Below are 14,784 nucleotides of genomic sequence, written 5' to 3'. Positions count from 1 at the left end.
AGTTATTCCTTCGCCTTGGCTTTTCTCAGCCCAGTGTATTTTCTCCGTCTCCCTCTACGCACCTGCCTTCCACCTTGTAATTTGTCAAAATGGGACTTTTGACTTTCTTTGTAGATGCTGCTTTCAGGTACTTGTGTGAACTGAGGAAATTAGACCTTTCCTGCAACAAGGAGCTGGGTGGAGGTTTTGAAGACTCGCCAGCTCAGTTGGCCATGTTGGAGCATCTAGAAGTCCTGGATCTTCACCAGTGCTCGCTGACGGTAGATGACGTGATGTCGCTGAGTAAGTGTGAACTGTAGAGCCAAGGAAGGACTTTTGGAACCTCAGTATATGTTTGGAAACTTGGTAAATTCGAGGCGTCCCCTTAAACTTACAGTTTATGGAGTTACTGAAAGCGTCACATCCTAAAAAGTTCTGTGGATGCCTCCAATCTAGTATTTGGCATGTATGAAGTGCCCAGTAAGTATTAGCACATCTAAATTCCTCCTAAACACGTTTGTAAATGATGGATGTGGCACTTGAAGGAGAAAATTTTGAATATGTGTTGCTGTTTAGAAATGAGTCTGTGAGTCACAAAGTTTATTTCAAACAGGGATGTGGAAAGAAAGCTGAACAAAGGGCCTTGAGGCTTTCTGACTAACAAGTGAAGCCAAGCCCCTTAGATACAGACAAAGTTACACAAGTCAGCAGGGTGGTGCATAATGGGTGTACGTTACAACTTTAGGGCACACACCCACTTTCCACCATAGACACAATCCTGTAATTACCCCACATAATGTATAAATGCAGTTTCTTATAACAAACAGCGCAAGTGCAGCCTTGCCATTAAGGTTTTTAGTCCATCTGTGACCACAGTAACCCTTGAAAATACCTCCAGAATCAGACCACAGCTCACCACCTAGACTTCTACTACCCTGGTTCAGGCCACCGTCCTCTCGGGCCTAGGTTCCTGAGAGTCCAAATGGTCTCCCAGTTCCTCCTCTATCATTGTGACCTCATTCGCTACCCTTCCCCTCCTTGACTCTACCCCGGTCATTTGTGCGTGCTGACCTCTGTCCCTGGGGCCTTTGTCCTCGCTCCCTCTCCAGGTCAGGGGCCCCTCCTGTGTTGGGAACACCTTCAGAACCTCCCCTTTGCTCGGGCCCACAGTTGGTACCCCACAAATGCTTGTTGACTATGACTGATTGAAAGAATGAATCCATGAAAAACAAGACTAGAAACAATTTTTTAGTTGTTTTTAGTACGATTGGGGAAGGAAACGAGTTAAAATGGGTTCTTAGGTCTGACGTCTATATTTTAGACCTGTTGAATTACATTATTTTTATTTTTTAATGTTTATTTATTTTTGAGAGAGAGAGAGAGAGAGAGAGAGAGACAGAATGTGAGCGGGGGAGGAACAGAGAGAGAGGGAGACACAGAATCCAAAGCAGGCTCCAGGCTCCGAGCTGTCAGCACAGAGCCTGACACAGGGCTCAGACTCGTGAACTGCAGGATCATGACCTGAGCCAAAGTTGGACGCTTAAGCAACTGAAACTCCCAGGCATCCTGAGACCTGCTAAATTACATTTTAGACTCTTAGGCCTCAATTTGAAAAACAGAAGCGTCCAAGCCTTTCATTAAAGATTTTTAAGTAACAATCTGTTTCTGGGCTCCAAGTGGAGCCTTATGGAATATCACCATCCCCTTTACTTCTGAGTGTCATGCTTGGAGGAGACACTCCTGGGTTATGAATGCATCAGGTCCCAAAGAATGAAGTTCCCTCGGTACAACTGAGTAACGTTGTTACTCATCTTGTTACTCAGAGGAAGGGTACGGTGCTAGAGCACCTCCATTGTTACCACTAGCATAAGCACAAGGGATGGATTAGCCTCTCTTACTACATTTGCAGCCACCAACACGGGTGGATGGCCTTGGAAAGCTAATGATTATTTAATAACTGTAGCAAACTGTCTAATTTTGAAAAGATGGAAATGAACATACATCCTGTGTATACCTTATGGTATTAAGTAATTCCCCATTCTTCTTTCTGATCATTCTAGACAGCTCCAAAGAAATGGAATTACAGATCATTTAGCCAATCATCTAGCTGTATGGAGCACTGTGCCAAGGGCAAAGGCAAATTCACAGTCAGGGAGCTTCAGTCTGGCAGGGACAGGAATAAACCAACTACATGGCGAAGAGCAGTGCTGTGGGGGTTGGAAGAGGAAGAAACAGTTACATCTGTTGGGATTACACGTGCCTGCCTTCTCTCTTCTGCCTTTCTCCCGTCCTCCGTCCCTCCTCCCACAAATGTGTGTGTGCCTCCAGTGTTCTAGACTTTGATGCACACTCTGGGGATGAAGCAGGCCCTACATACAGACCTCACAGAAGCAAAAATAAATAGGGTGGTGTGATAGTGACCAAGGGGTTATGTGACCAAGGTGTCCCTGGAAGGCTCTCAGGGGTGAGCCAGCCCCACAGAGATGCCAGGATGCTGCATCTCCCACACTGGAAAGAGCGAGGCCAAAGGCTTGCAAGCACGAAAAGTAGCAGAAAGATAGTGAAGCAGGGTAACTCCTGGCACAGCAAGGCCCTCAGGACCCCAAGCCAGTGCTGTCACCAACAGACCTCCATCCTGACTGCTTGCTTTCATTGCCTTCCTCGTACTTATTACTTTATTCTGAGAAAAGAATGATGACACTGAACATTAATTGAGCTGTTAATGTGTGCCAGGCCATGTACCAAGTACTTTAAATATACTCAGTTGTTTTATCTTTCCAATGACCCTGTGAAGTACTGTTGTTCTTCTCATTATTGAGAAAACCGAGATTCAGGGAAGTTAAGTGACTTCCCTGAAGTCATACAATTCTTTAGCAGCAGAGGCAGGATTAGAACCAGTTTTGTCTCCAGAATCTTTGGTCTTAACTTCTAGCCTGAAGAGAGGCTTGGAAGCAGAAAAGCCCAAGCTGTACATTGGGAAGTGTGGCTGGTGTGCGTGTGCGCAGGGGTGTGTCAAGGAGGGAGATTGTGGGACCCAAACACCCAGAACACTCTTTGTGAGATGGTGCCTAAAACACGTCACTGCTGACATTTTAACAGCCCAGGTAATCCCTTTACTCTCGAGTCTTCAAGAGTTGGATTTATCTGCCAACAAAAAGATGGGCGGCTCTTCTGAAAACCTACTCAGCCGGCTCCGATTTTTACCAGCCCTGAAGTCCTTACTCATCAACAACTGTGCTTTGCAAAGTGAGACGTTTACCGCCCTCGGTAAGAGAATTCCCCAGATCCCTACAAGCACGTACAGTAACACATGAGAACACATATTCCATACATCAGAATTTCATGCCAAGGCTCGGCCACAGGCAAACTTGTGACGTACTAATTTGTCTTCTCTTCAGGAAATATGCTCCCCTAAAATTGGCCTTCTGAAGGCCGCATGAATGATTCTGGCATTTGCAAATCTAACATTTAAAATGTAGACTGTACGTGGGGCACCTGGGTGGCTCAGTTGGTTAAGCACCCGACTTCGGCTCAGGTCATGATCTCATGGTCCGTGAGTTCAAGCCCCACATTGGGCTCTGTGCTGTCAGTTCAGAGCCTGGAGCCTGCTTTGGATTCTGTCTCCCGCTCTCTGTCCTCCCACCCCATTCATGCTCTGTCTCTCAAAAAAAAAAAAACAAAAAACAAAAAACCCCCGAATAAATGTTAAAAAAAAAATTAAAATCTAGACTGTACGTAGCCAACTCTGGAGGTCCATATCCATGGTAACTTGTCATTTCACTGAGGTGACAATATAAACTGGATTGCTGGGAGTCTTATGGGAAAAGCGAGGCAGTTGCTAGTGTGTGAGTCTAGCTGACTGCCCAACATCTACTTCCCAGCATGATTTGTTGTCTTCTCTAGGAATCCAGGCCTGCTGGAAGGTCATGGATACAGCCCAGCCTAGACCAAGGGTCTAGAGAATCTGGAATTTCTGCCTTTTTGAGGGGCAAGACCATCACCTTCAAGCAGAGGGAGATATTCTGAGGCAGAGGCACTTTGTGTCACTTTACTGAATTTGCCACCCAAACAAAACACATTGCACACACATTGTTCTGTGCTGGCAGAGCAGAGCCTGCTTGGAATTCTCTCTCCCTCTCTCTCTGCCCCTCCCTGGCTCACACTCTCTCGTGCATGCTCTCAAAAATAAATAAAAATAAACTTGAAAAAAAAAAGTAAATTGGATCTTACTACTACCCAGTTTAAACAGACTCAATGGCTGCCTGCATCACCTCTGGTAAAATCCACATTCCTTCATGGGGTCTAAAAGGTGCAGGTGATCTCGGCCACTCTCCCCCTTGCTCCCTGAACCAGCTTCTTTCAGTTCCTTCCTGTCACTGGGCTCGCCTCTGTCTTCAGGCCTTTCTGTTTTCTGGATGGAATGCCCCCACACCCTATTCTTTCTTGGGGAGCCCTGACTTCAGGTCTCAGCATGAATGCTCCCTGTTAATACAGCATCTCTGATCTAAATTAGGAGCCCCGTATCTTTTTTATAGTTTTTATCAGAATTTGAAGTTATGTATTTATTTGTGTGTTTTTCTCAATGTGCATATTTCCCCCAGTTTATAACCTCCTTGAAGGCAGAGATGACACTTCTTCTTCACTGTATATACCCTAACCACATTTTAGGTATTTCTGACATTAGCTAAGCAAGTAAAACAAAGTAACTTCTCAAAGGGGTCTGTAATCCCCCAAATGGTTAGGTAAACACATGCACGCACATACATGATGCATGCCATTGCTCAGACTAATGTTCAGTTAGGAAAGTGCTACAAAAAATAAATTTAGGGACAACGTGATTTTTAAAAAATATATATTTTTAATGTTTATTTTTTGAGAGAGAGCACATGTGTGCAGGAATGGGGCAGAGAGGGAGGGAGATAGAGGATCCAAAGCAGTTTCTGAGCTGACACCAGAGAGCCTGACGTGGGCTATTCAAACCCACAAACCTTGAGATCATGACCTGAGCCCGACCTCAGATGCTTAACCAACTGTGCCACCCAGGTGCCCCCATGATGTTTTATAAATATACTTTCTATTTGGAAAAAGTTGGATAATTTTTCTTTTTAATCTCTCTTTCTAAACTCTTTTTTTTTTTTTAACGTTTATTTATTTTTGAGACAGAGAGAGACAGAGAACGGGGGAGGGTCAGAGAGAGGGAGACACAGAATCCGAAACAGGCTCCAGGCTCTGAGCTGTCAGCACAGAGCCCGACGCGGGGCTCAAACTCACGGACCACGAGATCATGACCTGAGCCTAAGTCGGCCGCTTAACCGACTGAACCACCCAGGCGCCCCAAAAGTTGGATAATTTCTAAAGAAATTTTTGTTTTTAATTTTGTGTCTTCTGCCATCAGAGGATAATAACTCCTTTCAATTATTGCTGCATAATGAATCATAATCAAGCAGATATTACACTGAATTATATCAGTTTGCATTAAGACATAAACGTATTTCTCCACCTTAATTTTAAAAGAAAAAGCTCCATTTCTCATTGATAGGTCCCTGTACCATGTAGGTGATAGGGATTTTCTTTTTACATATTATAAAAGGATATATATTTGCCCCTTGGACACCTGTTATTCTTTAGAAAGAAGATTGGAATTAAAGCATAATTAACTGTATCTTGGCAACAAGTTGTTTGGGTTAATTGCAATATTAGGGGCAACTGAGAATCGAGCAGAACCTCTTTTAATCTTCTTTAAAAATCTCTCCAAAATACACTAGTTCCCTTCCTTGTCTCTGTCACTGCAGGTAGGTAGACACAAACATATTCTGGTGTTTCAGAGTCTTGAGGAGACTTGGCCCCCTGTCTGAACCTTAGCGGTAACTGTACAAGGGACTACGTAAAACCAGGACACGTACTGGAAATCCTGACCAGCTGTCCAAATCCTTTGCCTCTTTCTCCCTCCTGGATGTCAACTGAAGGAGAAAAATCCCAGTCAATAGTGAATTCCATTTCACCGAGTTTACTTTCCCAAAGTTTCCAGCATTTCTCTCAAATAAAAATAGACAACAAAAGCTGTGGTCATGAATTTTGGGAAAAAGACAAGTCTCCACAACTGTCTTAACTTTAGTTCTATTAATATGTTGCCCCAGGTTGCTCAGTTTCAAAGAGGGAAGCCTAAATGCTTGCTCTTCTTACTATTCTCAATTTTAGCTGAAGCCTCTGCTCACCTCCCTGCTCTGGAAGTATTCGACCTTTCTTGGAACAAATGTATTGGTGGCAACATGAAGCTGCTTCTGGAAACACTGAAGTTCTCAGAGTCCCTTCAAGTGCTGAGACTGAGCAGCTGTTCCCTGGTGACAGAGGACGTGGCTGTCCTGGGTTCGTATCTACTGGTCCCAAAGCAGTGCTGGCACAGGGAGCCCAGTGCGCCTGTCCTGCAAGGGGAAGGAAGGGAAGGAGGGCAGCCAGTCCTGTGGCTGAGCCCTCTGCAAAGCTTCCCTTCTCTCTGACACCTGCTTAGAAGAGATCTGGTGAAAATGAATAAGGGCAATTCAAAGGCCAGGAAGAGAGTGGCGGGCTTTTCACAAAGGGGGAGATGGGCATAGATGTGGTAATGGGTCGTTCCAGCTTCTGCTCCTTGTCTTCCCCAAAGCAGGACAGTTGTGGCATTCTGTAGCCAGCTTGGTGTTACTCAAATTTCAGTTACCTACGGTCTGCCTTCACAAAGTTTGCCCTGTCCACGTCGTACCTGCGCTGTTACTTAATTTTTTCTTCATGTTAACTCTTTAACTTAAATGCTTTTATTTAAACAAGAAACTGAGGGGTGCCTGGGTGGTTCAGTAGGTTAAGATCGGACTCTTGATCTCAGCTCAGGTCATTATATCATGGTGTGTGGGATCGTGCCCCTTGTTGAGTTCTGCACTTACAGCGTGGAGCCTGCTTTCGATTCTCTCTCCCTCTCTCTCTGCCCCTCCATGCCTCAAAAACAAAACAAAACAAAAACAGGAAACTGATCATCACTATAACTGAAATACAGGCATCACTTCTCATATATAGACATTGTTAGACTGTTGCCATATGAAAGCTTTGAACAGAGGTTCATTCTTGGTTAGAAAAAGGGGGAGAGAGAGCTTTAGAGGCATATTAGCATCAATCTGACGCTTTCTCTACGTCAATTTTTTTTTTAATTTTTTTTTCAACGTTTATTTATTTTTGGGACAGAGAGAGACAGAGCATGAACGGGGGAGGGGCAGAGAGAGAGGGAGACACAGAATCAGAAACAGGCTCCAGGCTCTGAGCCATCAGCCCAGACCCCGACGCGGGGCTCGAACTCACGGACTGCGAGATCGTGACCTGGCTGAAGTCGGACACTTAACCGACTGCGCCACCCAGGCGCCCCTCTCCATGTCAATTTAGAAAGATGGAATGAGAATTGAATAAGGAATAGCTTGTACACTGTGGGATTCAGAGTCTATAATACCATTCTCACATATCCCCAAAATCGCCTCTATATGTCCGTTTCCCATTGGAAAACAATGAATTGGAGACTACACCTGTGTCTCTCATCTACTCTTGTCCCCACACCTCTATCGCTGTGTAACCACCAGCTGCCAGATCTCTGAAGCAATGAGCACCCCTCCAAAAACATTTCAGTTAATAACAAGTATTAATGTGTGTGGTTAGCCATTGCCACTTTTATATTGCTTTGATTATTTTAACAAACATCCTTTAAGAATTTCTTAATCACTTGTACCTTATTTTTTCCCTTTATAAATAACAGCACTTTCCCAGAGTAAACTACATAAGTATTTCCACAACCCATGATCCGATTACCCAGATTTTAAAAATATATAATAAATATAAAATTGTGAAATAATCATAATTAGGATACTCACATGATTGGCAAATTCAAACAGTACAGGAAAGTTAAAACAATGTCTGGGATTTGCTTTAAACTATAATAATACGATCATCTCAAAAAGCATAGATTCATCTCAGTATATAGAGAAAAAGCACTTGACAAGATTCAACATCTATGCATGATAAAAACCCTCAACAAAGTGGGACTGGAGGGAACACACTTTAACATAATAAAAACCATATATGCCAAACCTACAGCTAACATCATATTTTCCCTTCAATGGGGAAAAACTGAGAGCTTTCCCCTAAGGTCAGGCACAAGGCAAGGATGTTCACTCTTGCCACTCTTATTCCACATAGTACTGGAAGTCCTAGCCACAGCAGTCAGACAAAAAAAGAACTAAGAGGCATCCAAATTGGTAAGGAAGAAGTAAAACTTTCACTATTTGCAGATGACACAATGATATATCTAGAAAACCCTAATGTTCCACCAAAAACTATTAGAACTGATAAATGAATTTGGTAAAGTTTCAGGATTCAAAGTCAATATACAGAATTCTGTTGCATTTCTATACACTAATAATGAAGCAGCAGAAAGAGAAATTTAAGAAGATAATCACATTTACAATTGCACCAAAAATAATAAAATACCTAGGAAAAAACTTAATGAAGGAGGTAAAAGACCTATATTCTGAGAACTATAGAACAGTGATAGAAGAAATTGGAGATGACACAAACAAATGGAAAGATATTCCATAGTCATGGGCTGGGAGAACAAATATTATTAAAATGTCCATAGCTACCCAAAGCAATCTACAGATTTAATACAATCCCTATCAAAATACCAACAGCATTTTTTACAGAACTAGAACAAGTAATCCTAAAATGTATATGGAAACCCAAAAGACCTTGAATAGTCAAAGCAATCTAGAAAAAGAACAAAATTGGATCCTAGATTTCAAGATATACTACAAAGTTGTAGTAATGTCAACAGTATGGTACTGGCACAAATAGACACATAGATCAATAGAACAGAACAAGACCCAAGAAATAAATCTATGCTTATATGATCAAGTAATCTATGGCAAAGGAGGCAAGAATATACAATGTTGGGCAGAGACAGTTTCTTCAATAAATGGTATTGGGATAACTGGACACCTACATGCAAAAGAATGAAACTGAGCCACTTTCTTCCACCATACACAAAAACTCAAAATGGATTAGAGACCTAAATGTGAGACCTAAAACCATAAAACTCTTGGAAGAAAACATAGGCAGTGATCTGGACATTGGCCTTAGCAACCTTGGCCTAGATAGAACTCCTCAGGCAAGAAAAACAAAAGCAAAATTAAACTATTGGGACTACACCAAAAAAAAAAAAAAAAAAAAAAAAAAGCTTTTGCACAATGAAGGAAACCACCAAAAGCATGAAAAGGCAACTTACTGAATGGGAGAAGATATTTGCAAATGACATATTCAATAAGGCATTAATATCCACAATGTATAAAGAATTTATACAATTCAACACCAAAAATCCCAAATAATCCAATTAAAAAATGGGCAGAAGAACTGAACAGAGGTTTTCCCAAAGAAGACATGCAGATGGCCAACAGACACATGAAAAGATGCTCAATATCATTGGTCAATGGGGGGATGCAAATCAAAACCACAACGAGGGAGCGCCTGGCTGGCTCAGTCAGTGGAGCATGGTGACACTTGATCTCAGGGTTGTATGTTTGAGCCCCACATTGGGTGTAGACGTTACTTTAAAAAAAATCTTAAAACACAACACAGTGAAGAATCACCTAACACCTGTCAGAATGGTTAAAATCAAAAAGTCAACAAGTGTTGGAGAGGATATGGAGAAAAAAGAACCCTCATGCACCATTCATGGCAATGTAAATTGGTGCAGCTACTGTGGAAAACTGTATGGAGGTTCCTCAAAAAATTAAAAATGGAAATATCATGATCCAGTAATCCTACTACTGGGTACTTACCCAAAGAAAACACAAACACTAATTTGAAAAGATATATGCACCCCTGTGTTTATTGCAGCATTATTTATAATAGCCAAGATATGGAAGCAACCTAAGTGTCCACAGACAGATGAATGGATAAAGAAGAGTGATATGTATGTATACATATAATATTTCTGAGCCATAAAAAAAGAATGAGATCTTGTTTAAAAAGATACACACAGGGCGCCTGGGTGGCGCAGTCAGTTAAGCGTCCGACTTCAGCCAGGTCACGATCTCGCGGTCTGTGAGTTCGAGCCCCGCGTCAGGCTCTGATGGCTCAGAGCCTGGAGCCTGTTTCAGATTCTGTGTCTCCCTCTCTCTCTGCCCCTTCCCCGTTCATGCTCTGTCTCTCTCTGTCCCAAAAATAAAAATAAATAAACGTTGAAAAAAAAATACAAACCTACACTTCCCTCTCTTTTTCTTAATTAAGTAAGCTCTACACCTAACATGGGACTTGAACCCATGACCCAAAGGTTGAGTCACATGCTGTACAGACTAAGCCAGCCAGGTGCCCCAAGAATGAGATCTTGCTGCTTGTGACAACATAGTTGGACCTAGAGGGTGTAATGCTAAGTGAAATAAGTAAATACTATAGGATTGCACTTATATGTGGAATCTAAAATGCAAAACAACAACAACAACAAAAACAGACTCTTTTTTTAAAAAATGTTTATTTTTGACAGAGAAACAGAGCATGAGTGGGGGAGGGGCAGAGAGAGGGAGACACAGAATCCAAAGTAGGCTCCGGGCTCTGAGCTGTCAGCACAGAGCCTGATGTGGGGCTCGAACTCACACACCGTGAGATCATGAACTGAGCCAAAGTTGGACTTTCAACCCACTGAGCCACCCAGGCGCCCCACAAAAAAATGGACTCTTAAATACAGAGGACAAACTTGTAGTTACCAGAGAGGAGGTAGGTGGGGGATGGGTGAAAAGATAAAGGGAATTCAGAGGTACAAAATAAATAAGTCCTGGAGATGAAAAGTACAGCACAGGGAATACAGTCAATAACATTCTAGGATAAATAAAAATAGAATATAGTCATATCTTGGAGATATTGTGGGTTCAGTTTCAGACTACCACAATAAAGAAAAGACTGCAAAAAAGCGAGTCCACTCAATTTTCTGGTTTCCCAGTACACTATACTATAGTCTATTAAGTGTGCAATATGTTATGTCTAAAAAAAAGAACATATTTGCCTTAGTTTAAAAATATTGCTGAAAAGTGCTAACCATCATCTGAGCTTTCAGCAAGTCATAATCACTGATCACATAATAAGGAAAAAGTTTGACATATTGTGAGAATTACCAAAATGTGACATAGAGACACAAAGTGAGTAAATGCTGTTGGAAAAAATGGTGCTTGGTGCAGAGTTGCCACAAACTGCCAATTTGTTATTTAAAATAAAAAAAAGCACTGTCTGCAAAGCACAGTAAAGTGAAGTGGAATAAAACGACGTATGCCTCTACTTAAAGAAAAAGAAAGGAAAGAAAGAAAGAAAGAAAGAAAGAAAGAAAGAGGAAAGAAGATGGGAAGTAGGTGAAACAAGACTGATGTAATGAAGCCGAATGATGGGGACACAGGAGTTCATGCTCCTATGTTTTGTACCTTTGAAAATTTCCACAATAGAAAAATACTTCAATAGGAAAAGCATGCACATTGTCTTTAACACTTAGGTCTTGAGAATATGGTGAGTCATGTTGTAGAGCAAGGAAGAAATACACATGAACATGGACACCTAGGAATGGAGGGCAGCTGTTGAGTGCCTGGAATGCTAAGCTCCAAATAAATGCACAGTGGAACCAAACTGTGGGTAAGATTAAAGTGATGGGGATGGAGCATCCTGTTTGTTCTGGAAGCCAGGACACGTGAAGAATGACTGAAAGACCTGGGCACATTTAGTCCTAAAGGGGGAGAAGTTGACGGGACCAGACTCTGGTCCAACACGGCAGGGCTGGTGTGAGGGAGGAGCTGAGGTGTCCAGCAGGCTGTGGGGGCAATCAGTGAAAGTCACTGGAAGGCAGAAAGGGACCCGGAGGAAGGGCTCTCTCCAGCTTGGAACTCTCTCACTCTGTTGGGGCAACCTGAGGGGATGCTTCAGGCAGGAGCAGGCTGGTCTCCAGTAGAGGAGTCGTGAAAGAGAGAGTCCTCTCTGATCATTGATCTGGAGGTTGGATGAGGAGACCTCCAAAGCCCCTGCCCACTCGAGATTCTGTGCTACTCATCTGATCTCTGTAATCCATCCCTGCTTTCGGCTGGCAAGGGAAGCACACACTGTTTGCTTTGGGTAGCTCTCCTGTCTCCCCTTACAGGTGTTATCATCTTTTCATTGCTTCATCACTATTATTTATTAAGTGCCATTTTAGGTAGTACTGTGATATGTGCTCTTCAAAGGGAAAATTGTTCTGTGTATTAGAGGTCCCTAAGGTGAATTAGAAACTACCCAGGTGTCTTTTGAGCTTGGAAAGTGCTCAGTTAAATATTTGCTGAATGAAGAATGACTGAATGAGCAGTGAACAATTAAACAGTATTAAACAGCAAGAAGACTATTTACAAATAAATGGTCCTCATTAAAGCCAATCACTCCCATATTTAATTAGAGTCTGCAGGAAGAGCTGGGACTCTAGTTGAGCCAAGAGCAGGAACTTGACAAAAAAGATATTCTTTGGGTTGGGATTTGGAAAGAAAAAACGAACACTTTTCAAGCTGTATTGGAATACACAGAGAATAGCTCTGGTAAGTTCAGATGCCCTGATTAAAGCTGGTAGCTAATAACAAATCATTAAGAATCGCCTATCTTGTCATTACCAACCTTGGAGCTACTGTGTTACTGGAAGTGGCAAACAGCCACAGTAGAAAGTATTCTTGTATTTTAGCACTTAGCGTGATCTCATTTTTCAGCATCACTAATACAGACGGGTCATCTTGCCAAGCTGCAGAAGCTTATCCTGAGCTATAACGACAATATCTGTGACACAGGATGGGCCATCTTCTGCCAAAACATGTGGTTCCTCAAAGAGTTAACCGAGCTGGATATCAGCCTTAGGCCATCAACTTCCCGGGACTGCGGACAATGGTTTAGACATTTGTTATGTGCTGTCACCACACTTCCCAAGATCACGGAGATAGGGATGAAAAGGTGGATCCTCCCTGCTACACAGGAGGAAGAACTCCAACGTTTTCACCAAGATCACAGATGCAGCATTCACTTTGACCTTGGTGAATTTCAGAAAGCTGATTTCCCATGGCTTAACTAAGCTATAAACCATTATCTGGAGGAGGAAAAAAACATGAATGAATCCCAGTGTAATCAAAGGAGTATCAACTTCTGGGCTGTTTAGTGGGATTGATGTTACAAAAGCTTTGTAAATATGTATATGGTAATCTAATATGAGCATGTCTTTATTCTCAAATGACAAGGATGACATTTTCCCCTGGAGTTTCATTTATTTTGGAAATCTAATTCACTTACTATTTAGAAGGCCTGCCAAAGATGTTTAGATTCTGGTAACACATTTCCTTTTTTCTTGCCCCGGGATTTTCTCCCCCTTGTTTTCCTACATGATAAATGTTCTAAATATAAGGGTGTGTAAGTACATGTGTGAGTGTGTGTATGAGTGTGAGTGTGAAATCTAATGTGAAAAGCACTAGCTATGTAATAGTTTTATGTTATCATTATTATTATATGTATCTTAATGTAAACTACTTGCATTTTCATCAGGAAGTGTGCCCTTCCATGGTTTATTATTTTATGTCCTGGTGCTTTTTATCTCAGATATAAACCATGAATGCTAACAATGGTCACTGACATAAATCTTAGTAAAAAGGTGGTCAAAAAATCAAAACCCAGTATCAAAAACACATCTTGTTAAAATTTTTATTGTTGAAAGAAACTAACATACTAGCTCTGGGCATTTTTTTGGCATGGTTTTTGCTACATAAAACCTATTTAATTCATTAAAAAGTTTTTGTCTTGCTCTAAGTGATTTTTAAAATACTGCGGTATCTTTTGCAGGAGCATGGAACTCACTGCATAGCAGAAGTGTGTGTTTGCTCACACATTTCTATTCTCATACACTCTAATGATGTTTTGCTTTCTTGTTGCTACACTAATAATTTGTGTTGCAATTATTGCTTGAAAGACATGTGGAATTTGAAATCAAAATTACTCCAAAAGAAAGCCATCAGGATAAGAAGCTTTTGGGTGATGTAAATGGGGATGTTTTAGGTAATTGTGGTATTCATTCTCTGGGCATCCCCATGGATTCCATGGGCACTTGTGCTCCTGTGTTTACGTGAACACATGTAAAACCTATGAATTAGGCAAAAACTGGAAACACCAATATCCTTCAGTGGGTGAATGCTTAAACAAACTATCGTACTAGGTGATACTGCTTAGCAATAAATTGATACATCAACAATGCAAATGGACTTCCAGTTCTGCTGAATGAAAAAGCCAGTCCCCAAAGGTTATGTAGTCTGTGATTCCAATTATAGGACATTCTTGAAATAACAAAATTACAGAGATGGAGAAAAGGCTAGGGATCAGAAGAGGGGTAGGTCATAGGTGTGACAAAGGAATAGCACAAAGGAGACTTGTGCCACACAAGTCCACATGACAAAACCGTGTTGAACTACACACTCACACAGAAGCACACATACTACAGAAGGAATCTGAATAAGCTATTCTGGTTTCGTTATTAGAGTTATGTGAGATGTCAACACTGAGGGAGGGTGAAGGGGCATGGACCTCCCTGTCCATTTCTTCAGAACTTCCTATGAGTCTCTATTTCAGAATTAAAAGTTGTAGGGGTGCCTGGCTGGCTCAGTAGGAAGAGCATAGAACTCTTGATCTCGGGGTCATGAGTTCAAGCCCCATGTTGAGTGTAGAGATTACTTAAATAAATAAACTTTAAAAAAAGTTGTAGAGAAGGTAGTA

At 41.7% G+C, this 14,784-nt stretch overlaps 1 protein-coding gene across 1 annotated transcript in view; it reads left to right on the top strand.

The window, feature by feature from the left end:
- The window catches only part of LRRC31 (leucine rich repeat containing 31), a 28,600-nt gene extending 14,331 nt beyond the window's left edge, over window positions 1-14,269 (top strand). The window contains exons 6-9 of the mRNA XM_040480708.1: window positions 115-282; window positions 3,079-3,246; window positions 6,178-6,345; window positions 12,747-14,269. Of these exons, the coding sequence (XP_040336642.1) occupies window positions 115-282; window positions 3,079-3,246; window positions 6,178-6,345; window positions 12,747-13,102 (860 nt within the window). The 3' untranslated portion in view covers window positions 13,103-14,269. The remainder of the gene's footprint in view (window positions 1-114; window positions 283-3,078; window positions 3,247-6,177; window positions 6,346-12,746) is intronic.
- Window positions 14,270-14,784: the final 515 nt, after the last annotated feature.

The sequence above is a fragment of the Herpailurus yagouaroundi genome, unplaced genomic scaffold (assembly GCF_014898765.1).
Source record: "Herpailurus yagouaroundi ecotype Mexico unplaced genomic scaffold, PumYag 159, whole genome shotgun sequence".
Taxonomy (NCBI): Eukaryota; Metazoa; Chordata; class Mammalia; order Carnivora; family Felidae; genus Herpailurus; species Herpailurus yagouaroundi.
This window is presented reverse-complemented; position numbering and strand designations above follow the sequence as displayed.